The sequence below is a fragment of the Gracilinanus agilis genome, chromosome 3 (genome assembly GCF_016433145.1).
Source record: "Gracilinanus agilis isolate LMUSP501 chromosome 3, AgileGrace, whole genome shotgun sequence".
Lineage (NCBI taxonomy): Eukaryota > Metazoa > Chordata > Mammalia > Didelphimorphia > Didelphidae > Gracilinanus > Gracilinanus agilis.
In genome coordinates this window covers 39,531,074-39,543,760 of record NC_058132.1, presented here as the reverse complement: position 1 = coordinate 39,543,760, position 12,687 = coordinate 39,531,074, and the positions used below count along the sequence as shown (strand labels likewise).

The 12,687-nt window shown below is 41.9% G+C and overlaps 1 protein-coding gene across 1 annotated transcript in view; it reads left to right on the top strand.

The window, feature by feature from the left end:
- The first annotated feature begins 298 nt into the window (after positions 1-298).
- The window catches only part of NPHP4 (nephrocystin 4), a 180,964-nt gene continuing 168,575 nt past the window's right edge, over positions 299-12,687 (top strand). Inside the window, exons 1-2 of the mRNA XM_044671236.1 lie at positions 299-433; positions 3,780-3,932. Coding sequence (XP_044527171.1) covers positions 299-433; positions 3,780-3,932 — 288 coding nt within the window. The remainder of the gene's footprint in view (positions 434-3,779; positions 3,933-12,687) is intronic.

Here is a 12,687-nt window from a genome sequence, read left to right as displayed (position 1 = left end):
TTTACTTTCTGTCTTAGTAACAACTCTAAGATAAAAGGACAAGGGCTAGACAAATGGGGTTAAATGACTTGCCCAGAGTCACAGAGCTACAAAGTGTCTGAGGTTAGATTTCAATTTAGGTCCTCCCAATTCTAGGCTTGATTATCTACTGAGCCTAACCCTTGCCCTAACTAACTCTTAAGCTTAGGAATTTTTGAGCATTAAGATAATCTCATTGCTACCATAATTTTGCGTGTTCTTCCTTTGACATGGATGGCACAGGTAATCCAAAGACAGGAGGGATCCAGGAACTGGAAGAATGACTGAGTGGCACCGAACATTCCTACAAAACTTCTTGATCCCCCCACACCCGCAGAGAGGGCGCCAACTTTTGAAGGAGTCAACAGCATTTCAATGTGTCCTGAAGTGGCTCGAGGGACTACAGATTAAGCCGGTAAAGAAACATGCTGTTTGTTGTCAACATGTGTATGTTGTTATTAGTTTCAGCTGGAATTAGACTTCTAGTCAACACATCAGTTTCAGCTTACTCTCTTGTCATGACCTTGGGTCCTGGGCATGCTCCGAGACAGAATAACTGCCCATCAGTTGGACATTTCAACACTTTGTGAAACTAGAGAACTTTTTTTTCTTTCTTCGAGTGTTTTTTTTAAAAATCATTTACTTATTTATTTACTCAGTTTTTGAGTAGAAGCAGTTTTTGCCAATTGTTTTCTGACATTTTAGGATTCAGATTTTTCTCACTCTATCCCTTTTCCCTTCCTCCCTGAGGCAATAAATGGTCTGATACAGATTATACTAGTGCTTTTGTGCAGTCTATATTTTCATATCACTCATTTTGTGATAGAAATCACATATAATAAAACAAAAGCTCATGAAGGAAATAAAGTGGAAGATGGTGTGTTTTGATCTGCACTCAGACCCCAACGGTTTTTCCTTTGGCCGTGGAGACAATTTTCAACCCGAGTCTGTTGTGATTATCTTGGAAACTTGCTTTACTGGTAATGGTTTAGTCCTTCACAGTTGACCACCATATAATATTTCTGTTACTTTATACACTATTCTTCTGGTCCCATTCATTTCACTTTGCATCAGTTTATATAAGTCTTTTCAGTTTTCTGATCTCCTTGTTATCACTTCTTATGGCACAATAGTATTCCATTACAACCATATGCCATAACTTGTTAAGCCATTTTCTAATTGATGGACATCCCCTCAGTTTCCAATTCTTTGTCACTACAAAAGAGCTGATAAAAAGATTTTGGTAGAGTAGGTCCTTTTCCCCTATCTCTGGTCTCTTTGGGATACAGACCCAATAGTGGTATTGCTGGGTTGAAAGACATGCATAGTTTTATGGTCCTTGAATGTGGTTCCATATTGCTCTCCAGAAGGGTTGCATCAGTTCATAGTTCTACCAACAGAAACCATAGAGCTTTTGAAAAGCAGGCCCATACACATATGGGCACACACACATATGGGCACATGTACATGTAAGTACACCATCCAGAGATCCAACCCCCTCCTACCCCCCCAGGTTGTTTTTAAGAGATGACAGACTTCCTCGTACTGCTTCCGTCAAGCTGGCCTTTTCATGTCTCTTAATTAAGGATGGAACAGTACAAAGCTGTTAGGCCTCCTGTCAGCCTTATTAGTGTTCATATCAAAAGCCCTTTTTTCTTTCATTCCATCGGTGTTTTCCCAGACTCAAGCAGGGCTAGTTCTGTTGCTCTCATTCTGACAGATGTCCTTTAGCTGACAAAGAGCCTTTGCAAGAGATTTTTTTTTTCATCTTCTGACATTCATATCCCACACGGTTTGGATTATCTAACTAGGCAGAGCCTCCTGCTAGTGGGGCCAGGGGATGGCAGACAGGGTACGATATTGCCCATTTCCTGACTTCCCCTGAGATTTCTGTGGTGTTTTTCACTCTGGACTCAGGAGATTTTTTTTTTTAGATCTCTATGTAATCTGTACTGTTCTCTCTTGCTAATGGGATGGAGATTTTATGTACATTCTGCTTAATGGGGACTCAGAGTCCCTAAAATGTGCCATGATTTTCATTCCTGAGCAGCAGCATCATTTTGCAGGGGTTGAGGATGGGGGGGAGGGGAATGGAGAACAAGTGGGATAGCTACTAGAAGGCTAAAGAGACATGATAAAGGAGGAGCCTAATTTAGATAGTCGTTCCTGTGTCAACCTAGTAGCTTACTAAAGAACAACATAAAATAAAGCAGGGTCAGCTTCTGAGAGCTACTCATTCTCTCGTTATGACAGTGGTTCTGACGTCAGGCTAAATGTGGAAACTATTATGTGTTTTGTTTTTTTTTAACCCTCACCTTCCATCTTAGAATCTATACTAAGTATCGGTTTCAAGGTAAAAGAGTGGTAAGGACTAGGCAATTGGGATTAAGTGACTTGCCCAGGGTCACATAGCTAGGAAGTATCTGAGGTCAGATTTGAACCCAGGACTTCCTATCTCTATGCCTGGTGCTATCTCCACTGTGCTGCCCAACTGCCCCTACATATTAATTTTTGACCCTCATGATAACCTTATTAATACTTTCTAAGGGGTCATTCCTTAGAGATATAAAGGGAAGGGAATAATAATTTATATAGTGCCTACTATACATGCCAGGCACTTTTACAAATATTACCTCATTTGACCCATACAACAATACTGTCAGGTAAGTGCTGTTTTCATTTCCATTTTATAGTGAGAAAACTTAGGCTGACAAGTTAGATGATTTATTCCGTGATAGCTATAGAATGTCTAAGTCTGGTTTTGAATTCAGGTCTTTTTTTTTTTATTATTTTTTGAGACCCTTATCAGTTCTAAGACATAAGAGTATCAAGGGCTAGGCAACTGAAGATAAGTGAGTTGCTCAGCATCACACAGTCAGGAAGATTATGAAATCAGATTTGAACCCAAGTCCTCCTGACTCCAGGCCTAGTAGTCTATATATTGTGCTACATAGTTGATGAGTTCAAATGTTCTTGACTTGGGGTTCTGTCCTCTACTCCATTTATCATTTTCATTAAGTTTAATTCGATTATAGTCTCTTTGAACATTTTAAAATTCATTCAAAGAATTTAATTATTAAATTAAATTAATAATAAATTAAAGTGCTTCTTTAATTTGGGAGAGTCATTTGTGAATTCTTTTTTTAGCGTTTTAGACTTATTGAATAACAGATTTAGGCCTGGAAGAGACCTTGAAAGGTCTTCCTCCCATTATTTCATAGAGGTAGTAGCTAAGGCACATAGAAATGAAGTAATGAACCCTAGGCCACATGGGTAGTCACCCCCGGAACTGAAATCTGAACTCCACTCTTCTGACCCCTGATACAGGGCTCTTTTCATTAGACCAAAATTTAAAATTGAAAGACTTTTCCAAAGAAGTATGTTGTTTAAATAGGTTTTCTGTGGAGTATGAAAATCATTTGGCCCAGGGGGTAGAGAACAAGACCAAGACTCTTCTCTTTTGAATTTCTTTTTTATACCTTTCCTCTCTCATTAGATGTTTTAGTAACTGGTAGCAAAAGTGTGCAGAAGATGACCAAAGTCCAAGAACCAGCTCTCTATAAATATACAAACTAAAGGGAGCCATTGAGCCCCCAGGCTTTTCCTTTGGTTCTCTCACTGGTTGTCCCCAAATGAGGGATTAGCCTTAGTTTCCCTAGGAGCCATGGCCTGAGTCATGCTGGAAGTATACTAGTGTCAGCTGGACTGTACTCTGGAACTCAGAGGCACCTACAGGGGATTTTGTGTCTTTTGCTTCCCAGAGGGTGCTGGAGGTGCTGTCGGGTGTGGAGTACCATCTCCGGGTCTCCTTCTTTGATGTCACCTATCGACACTTCTTTGGGAGAACATGGAAAAGCACAGCAAAGTCCTTGAAGACCATGGCGGGACAGCAGCTCCGGATTGTCTTCAATGAGGTAGAACCCTGGGATGGTAAAGGCACACTACATATGGAACCTTTCTGGGTGTCTGTGTGTGTGTGTGTGTGTGTGTGTGTGTGTGTGTGTGTGTGTGCGCGCATGCGTTCGTGTGTACTTGGGACAGGGTCCCTTTGTTGGCAGAGATGTCTCCACTGAGCAAAGCCCCCAACAGCCCAGATCCAGAGGGGCCTCTCTCCCCAGGGTCCAGCTCCCAGGCTTCATAGCCAGTCACTGTGGGCAGCACACGTAGGACATATAATTCTCTGATGCACTTAACGTGTACTCTCTGTGTTACTGTTATCTCTGTATGTACTTTATCTCCTTACGAGATGACAGAGTCAGGATTCAGAAAGCTCTAGCCAGGCGAGAGGATTTGAGAGTCTAATCAGATGAAATTTGGTGGAGAAGATGATAAAGTCTTACAATTTGGTACCAAAAGGCAACTTCCCAAAGGTATGACGGAGAGAATGGTCAGAGGACAGTTGGTCTGAGAAAGATCTGAAGGTTTTAGTGGTCCACAAACTCAACATGAATTAGTAATGTGGTGCAGCAGCCATAGGAGCTAATGCATTCTTGGGCTGTATTGTGAACTGGAGTCCTGGAATAAGGGGGTGCTCATCCCATGGCCCTCTGCCCTCATCATACTTCATCTGCAGGAGCGTGTTCAGGGCTCTGCAACACAGTGTAAGGAAGACATTGGTAAGAAATGGGGAATTTAGAGGAGAGCAACCGGGATGTGGGGAAAGAGAATAATTATTTAAATAGTGTCTACTATGTGCCAGGCTCTGTTCTAAGCACTTCATGAACATTATCTCACCTGATCTTTACAACAACCTTCCAAAGTAGGTGCTGTTCTTATCATCGTTTTACCAGTGAAGAAACTGAGGCAGACAGCAGGAAAGGGACTTGGCCAGGGTTACACAGCTAGTAAATGTCTGAGGCTGATTTGAGATTTGGATTTTCCTGGCTCCAGGCCCAGCCTCTATCCACCGCCACTTTCTTGGTAATGGCCTTGGATCTAGGTCATATAAACTTTAATTTGAATGAACGAGGGGAGTTTACTCTGGAAAAGAGTGGGCTGGAGGGGATATCATAGCTGAGAGAGATAAGTCTTGTTCTCTGGCCCCAGCTCCAGAGCTTAGAACAATGGATGGTATGCCACAGAGACCCACTGAGGCTTGATCTCTGAAATACCTTTTTACAAAGTGGAGTTGGCTAGAGATATTCTGGGGTGTCCTGAGAAGATCATGGATCTCCTCAATGGAGCTCTGCAGGCAGAGGCTGCATGACTACTCGTAAGAGTAGGTTATAGTGGAGGAGTTCATGTACTGGTTGGACTGGATGGCTTCCTAAATTCTTAAATTCTGTGATTCATACTTAATTGGAGGGATTTTTTGTTTTCTCTACATTTTGTATTTCTCCTAGTGCCTAGCCTGACATCCTCTCTACTTGATAGGCACTTCATAAAGGTTTCTTGACTAATGAAATGCTATATTCAGGTTAGAATTAGACAGGACCTCAGAGGGTATCTTCATCTATCTTCATCTAGTCTGATCCCTTCATTTTCTTTCTGCCTTTTTTTTTAACCCCCCTACCTTCTGCCTTAGAATCAATACTGTGTATTGGTTCCAAGGCAGAAGAGCAGTAAGGGCTAGGCAATGGGGGTTAAGTGACTTGCCTAAGATGACACAGTTAGGCTGTGATGAGACCATAGTTGAACCCAGGACCTCCCTCCCATCTCTAGGTTTGGCTCTCAATCTGTGGGGCCACATAGCTGCTCCCTCTTCATTTTCGATATGAGGAAACTGAGGTCTGGAGAGATAATGTGACTTGAAAAACCATAGAGATTGGACTATAACTTAGCCTTCCTCCTGATCCCCAGGCTCGTGGTCTTCTCATTTGGATGGCTTTATTTCAGCAGAGAGACTTTATCCACCCACTAAGATAGTTCTTGGGCAAATTCGGTGGTACAGTTGATAGAGTACTGTGTTCTGGAGTCAGGAAGTTCTGAGTTCAAATCCAGTCTCAGACATTTATACTAGCTGTGTGTCTAGGGACAAGGTACTTAACCCTGTTTGCCTTGATTTCCTCATCTGTCAAATGAACTAGAGAAGGAGATGCAAATGACTCTAAGATATTTGCCAAGAAAATCCCAAATAGAGTCATGGAGAGACAGACATGACTGAAAATTACTGAACCAAAAGGTGATTCTAGTAGCTGTTTCCCCAGTGACTGAAGCACGTGTTTATTGGAGGTAGGATTTCACTGAGGATTCTTCCTTTAATATATCAGTGTTTCTTCGTTTATCTTTGTGGGGGGATGCTTTCCATTAGTGCAGATATAGCTCGACCATGCCTTCTCTTTGTCTCATCTTGGGTATGTCTCATCTCCATCATTCCAGAAAGCCTCCACAGAGCGTGTCCACAACATGCCAGAGGCCTTCTTTGGGGTCTTATCCTTCAGGGATGCTTACGTAACACTCAGACCATCTGTTAGCCTCCACCCTCACTAGAGGATTGGTTTCCCTTCTTTTGTGATTATTTGTGTCTTCTCCTGGACAAATAATCATGTGTAATTGACTGGAGCCAGGGCGGCTATTGAAGGCATCATCCTGATCTTCTGATGCTGGGACTCTAACAGCCCCATGCCTGTGGCTAGGTTCCTTCTTGCCTTTTTGACAGATGCTGCCTTTCCCACATGGTGCTTGTCTCTGAGTGCATTTGGGTCTGAGAGCCACAGTGAGGCCACAAAAGATTTAGAACTTTCCTATAATGACTTCACTAACTTTGAAGGTCAGAGGTGATTAAGGGTAATTAAGGCCATTTCCTCTGACATGACAATGCTTGCTATCTGCTCAGAGAATCATGGAGAAGCCTAAGTGTGTGTGTGTGAATGTTATATGCTGATCCCTCTGCTCAGGAAGGGGCCTCAGAGATCTTCTGGGTCAAGTCTTATCTGAAAAAAGGCCTCTCTTTATGGCCCACCCAGCCTTGGCTACAAGAATCGTGAGGGCCTTCTGCCTCTGAGGCACATTCCATTTGAGAGATAGCTCTGATTGTTGGGAACATTTTCCTGACATCCATCCTATATTTTCTCCTTCCAACTTGGGTCCATTGCTTGTTTTGTTTTAAACCGTTACCTTCTCTTTTGGCATTAATTAATTCTAAGACAGAAAAGTGGCAAGGACAAGGTAATAGGACTAATGACTTGCCCAAGACCATACAGATAGGAAGTGTCTGAGGCCAGATCCAGGTCTTCCCTCCTTCAGGTCCAGAGCTCTATCCACTGTGCCACTTTGCTGCCCCTGGCCCATTGCTCTTGCTTCTCAAGGCTGATCCTTCAGATATTTGAAGATGGCTGTCGTGCTCCTCCTAGCTACACATTCCTCATTCTTTTGGCTGATTCTACTGTGGTATGAACTTGAAACCTTTTATCATCCTGAATTCTTCTTTCATTGTTTTCTAAACCTGGTTGCTCCTGTGTATACACTCACTAGCTTATTAGTGTTCTTCCTAAGATATGTGGCTCCCTGAACCTGATAGTAGATGTGAGCAATGACAGAGTGTGATGGACTTGCTATCTCCTGATTCCTCGAAACCTCATGGTAGCCCATTTCTTCCTCCTCTTGCCCCATCACTATGTATCCTGCATTTGTGTATCTATGAACATGTTGTGACCTCCTCCCCCACCCCCACCCCATGTAAGCTCCTTAAGGGCAGGGACTGCCTTCCTTTTGCATTTGTATCCACAGAACCCAACACATTGTGCAATTGTTGTTTAGTCATTTTCAGTTGGGTCTGACTTTTCATGACCCTGAGTTTTCTTGGCAAATATATTAGTGTGGTTTGCCATTTCCTTCTCCAGCTCATCTTACAGATGAGGAAACTGAGGCAAATGGAGTTAAGTGACTTGCCCAGGGTCACATAGCTAGGCTTAGACTGGATTTGAACCCTCCTGACTCTAGGCCTGGCTCTCTATCTGTTGTACCACTTAGCTGTAGGCACTTAATTAAAGATGTTTGATTGATTAATTAGCAGCAGTGTGGAAGAGTATAAAGGGAGCTGGATTTAGGTCAGGGGACCTGGGCTCAAATCTTGGTTTTGCTACTACATTACCTGAGTGACTTTGGGCAAGTCTCTTCCCCTCTCTGGGTGTCAGTTTCTTCATCTCTAAAAGAGATGATGGATTCGATGAGTCTCTACAGTTCTCTGGCTCTAGGCCTGTGATCTCCTGATCCATGTCCTATACTGTGGACTTGTCTTGAACTTAGACTCACAAAAGTCCCCAAATGGTTTTTCAATAAACCTTTCCTGACCATGGCTCCTTCACCTTGTACTTATTGTTTATTTTCTGACCCCAGAAGTGAATTTTTACATTCATGTCTACTAAATTTAATCTTATTAGAGAAGATTCAGTATTTAGTGAAAGTCCTTGATAAAATGTTAACTTGCACAGGGAGGGCCATGTGCAAATCCCTGGGGCACTTCACTGCAGACCTCCTTCCAAGCCAGTATTGGAACATTAATGCTTATTTTTTTTTACTCTTTCTTTTTGACCATTCTGAAACCTCTTAATCATACTGTTTTGCCTCTGTCTTTCCATCTTTCCTAGAAGAATATGGCCTTATTCAATGTTTCTGAATTGTTCAGTCATATCCAACTCTTTCTGACCCCATTTGGGGGTTTCTTGGTAAAGATACTGCAGTGGTTTGCCATTTCCTTCTCCAGATCATTTTTTTACAGATGAGGAAACTGAAGCAAATGAGGTTAAATGGCTTGTCCAGGGTTGCACAGCTAGTGAGCGTCTGAGGCCAGAATTTGAACTCAGGAAGATGTTGCTGAAATCTAGGTCAATGATATTTGTAACATTCCTCTGACTTTTGATTTTGGTCTGGGGCTGTGAGGGGCTTCTGGTAAGGAAATTCCCTTTTCTTATGGAGATATGTAGCTATTTTGCAACTTAAAGTCTTTGAAAATCTCCCAGGGACTCTGTGAGATCTGTGCCCAGACATCCTGTGTAAGAGAATGGCCTTGCCCCGAGTAGGTCCATCCTCGGAGGCTGGCTCTTTGTACTCCACCAGTCTGCCTCCCTTTTTCTTCTCCATTAGCCTACTAACCTTGTCAAAAATGGAAATAAGGTTAGTCTGGCATGGCCAGTTCTTTTTTCCTTTGTCTTTGTTTTAAATCTTACTTTTGAAGAAAATTTTAGATTTAAAGAAGATCAAATGTGATGAGTATTTCCTTATACAAAGCAGAAGAGAAAGAGGATTATGCATGGGATTACAAATCTCTGTTTTGGACAATTTGCTTTCCTTTGAAGTACCTAATAAATTCATCATGTGGCTTTCAGGGCTATCCTGCTTGTCATAATTCCTTCTGGGATTCCTTCTGATTACTTTTGTGTATTAAAAAGGTGACTCACTGATCCTCTTTCCTTTTTTTTTTGAGGGGAGAGAGTAGTACAATCCTCTCACTAGGTCTCCTCTTGCCTCTCTCCTCTCAAATTGGAAAAAAAGAAAAGAACAAAATCCTAGTAACAACTGTGTCATGGAAGTGAATGTGGTTGATTTTGCCTCTCATAACCAAGGAGATGAGAAATGGGTACTTCTTTCCTTCATTCCTGTGATACCTTTCTGTTCCTTTACAGTTTTTAGGATTGTGAACAGTGGCTTAGCAATCACTCATATTGCCAGTTCTTTAAGTCCCCTGGTAGCTGGACCAGGGGTTTGAATTCAAGTTGCTGAGTATTTTCTCATTCTGTCCTTACTCATCTTGGGTATCATCTCTTCAGTCCTTTGTTGGGTTCTCTTTTTACCCAACTAAAGATCATAATCCTTTTTAGAGAAACAAGACGGAGACAAGCTGTACCTTACCTCCGTTGTTAGTTATCACCCTTGGGTGATCCTATTCATCCTTTGGGCATCCTCTTTTCTTTAGTAAAAATAATGACTAATAATAGTAATATTTATGTAGCACCCACTAGGTGCTGGGCACTGTGCTAAATGCTCTACAGATATGATCTAATTTGATCCTCCCAGCAGACATGTGAGGTAGATATCCTCATTTTGTTGTTGGGTTCTTTCAGTCATAGCTGACTCATTCTGACCTCTTTTGGGGTTTTCTTGGCAAAGATACTGGAATGGTTTGCCATTTCCTTCTCCTGTTCATGTTAGAGATGAAGAAGCTGAGGCAAATGGGGTTAAGTGATTAGCCCAGTGTCACACAGCTAGAAAATGATACTGGATTTGAACTCAAGGTTTCCTGACTCCAGGCACTTTGGTGCCACCTAGCTGCTTTCATAGATATGCCTGAGTTAATATTTGTACATATGAGTGTTAAGTATTATTCTTATTTGCTCTGAGCTTCTTTTCCTCTTTTTTATATCTCAAAATCTCTTGATATTCTCCCTTTTTACTCTAGTCTCTGATGAAAAGGTGACACTTACCTCTCTGTGGTTCAGTCAGGTTTTCCTCCTTGTGTTCTTCACATATGACACTCCATTTCCCATTTTTCATGCCTTTGCCTACCCTGTGCCTCCTGCCAAGAATACACCCATTGCTCACTTCTGCTTCTTAGAATCCCTTATTTCCTTGAAAGCTCAGTGTAAGCACCACTTCCTATGTGAGACCTTTTCTGACCTCCCCCTAGTGTCTTTTCAGTCTTCCAATATTACCTTGCATTGAAGTATGTTCTAGAATGGGAGCTCCTTGATGGGAGGGACATTTTTACTTTCAGCTTTATATTCTTAGGGTCGAACACAGTGACTGGTACACATCAAGTGCTTAATAAATGCTTGTTGATCGATGCAAACTGTGTGAAAGGCACTGGATATATAAAACCACAAACACAATATTCTTTGTCCTCAATGACCTTGCATTTTATTGCATTAAAAATAAAGATTATTGAGAGCAGCTGGGTAGCTCAGTAGATTGAGAGCCAGACCTAGAGATGGGAGGTCCTGGGTTCAAATTTGGCCTCATCCACTTCCCAGCTGTGTGACCCTGGGCAAGTCACTTAACCCCCATTGCCCTTACTACTCTTCCACCTAGGAGCCAATACACAGTATTGATCTAAGATGATAAGATATAAGATATAAGATGATAAGATCTAAGGTAAGGGTTTTAAATGAAAAAAAAAACAACGATTAGATGGTAATTCTTGGAGTAGCTACATGGATCAGTGTATAGAAAGCCAGGCCTGGAGACAGGAGGTCCTGGGTTCAAATCTGACCTCAGACACTTCCTAGCTGTGTGACCCTGGGCAAGTCGTTTAAACCCAATTGCCTAGCCCTTGCCACTCCTCTGCTTAGGAACTGTTGTTTAGCATTGATTCTAAGACAGAAGGTAAAGGTTTTTATTTTTTAAAAAATGGTTATACCAGGAAATTCACTTTTTTAAAAAAAATTAATCCACCAAGATTTATTTCATTTCCAAATATTTATTTACAAACTATATTCAAACATGGAAATATATTCTTTAGTCTCCTAAGATTATGCTTAAGTAAATGAGAGGCAGTGTAGCACAGTGGACAGAGCTGAACTCAGACGCAGCTTCAAGTGCCATCCCTGACACACACTGGCTGTGCCTCTGGGTGAGTCGCCCAACCCTGCAATGCTCTAGGCAGCTCTCAGGCTATAAGTAGCCGAGAGGACACCTACCTGCACTGGCAGAAGTTTTCTAACCTAGGAGTTCCCAATACCAATGAAATCACCATCCCCGCCTGGTCCTTATTCCCTAAATGGGAAGGGAAGGAAATTCACTTTTGACTAGAGGAGGGGTCTAGCGATAGTTTAATTGGAGAATGGTGGCACTGAGCTGAGCCTTCTTGAAAACAAGGTCTGATGGTTACTCTTTCCTTTTTGGCATGTGTGATTGTATGTAGCAGACCTTGTCTTCCTAAGATGGTCATCGATGGAAGAGGCCTTTCTGTACCAAGTTTTAATGACATTATATGATGTTATAATGGCTTAGAAAACTCAAGATCCCACATTATCAGTTAGTGTTAAAAAGCCAAGATGTTAAAAGCCAACTATTGTTTTCTAAAAATCAGGGATTTTTGCTCATTAATCAATTGAATAATTAATTTATTAATTCCAGCCCCCCAAAAGATGAGTTTGAATAAATGTCTTGTTTCAGAGACAGATCATTAGCTGCTCTTTAAACAGTCAAGCATTGCATGTAACAATATCTTAAAACAGAGAGAACTTGCATTTAGCCAAAAATTGACTCCCCCTCCCCCAGTTTAATTGAAAGAGCCAGAGATGAGGCAGGGTGTGTATTACATTCATATGTTGGTCCAGATGGAGGGGATTAAGGTTAGCTTCTCTAGGATCAAGTTCCTTCAGGCTCAAGGTCACATATTTGTGCCTCTTCCTCCCAAGAGTCTGGATCTAGGAACTCTTCCTGGGAGTTCCACTGGTGCTTTCTCTGGTGCTTTCCTTTTGGTAACAGAAAAGCAAGGTTGAGCTTTGGGTTGAGATTCGCTTCTCTATATTATGGCTCATTTTTCTGAGGCTTCTTCAGCTCCAGGGTACGGAAACTCGGCACCATCTAAAATTCTTCCCTCTTGGTGCAACATTGATCCCTTCCTGAGAATTCTTTGGCTCTTGGGTCAATCAGCTCTCATCTCTTGGGTCACACGACACTTTTGTGGCTGTGTGTTTAAGAGAGACTCTCTCTCTCTCTCTCTCTCTCTCTCTCTCTCTCTCTCTCTCCATCTCTCTCTCTCTCTCTCTCTCTCTCTCTCCCTCTTTT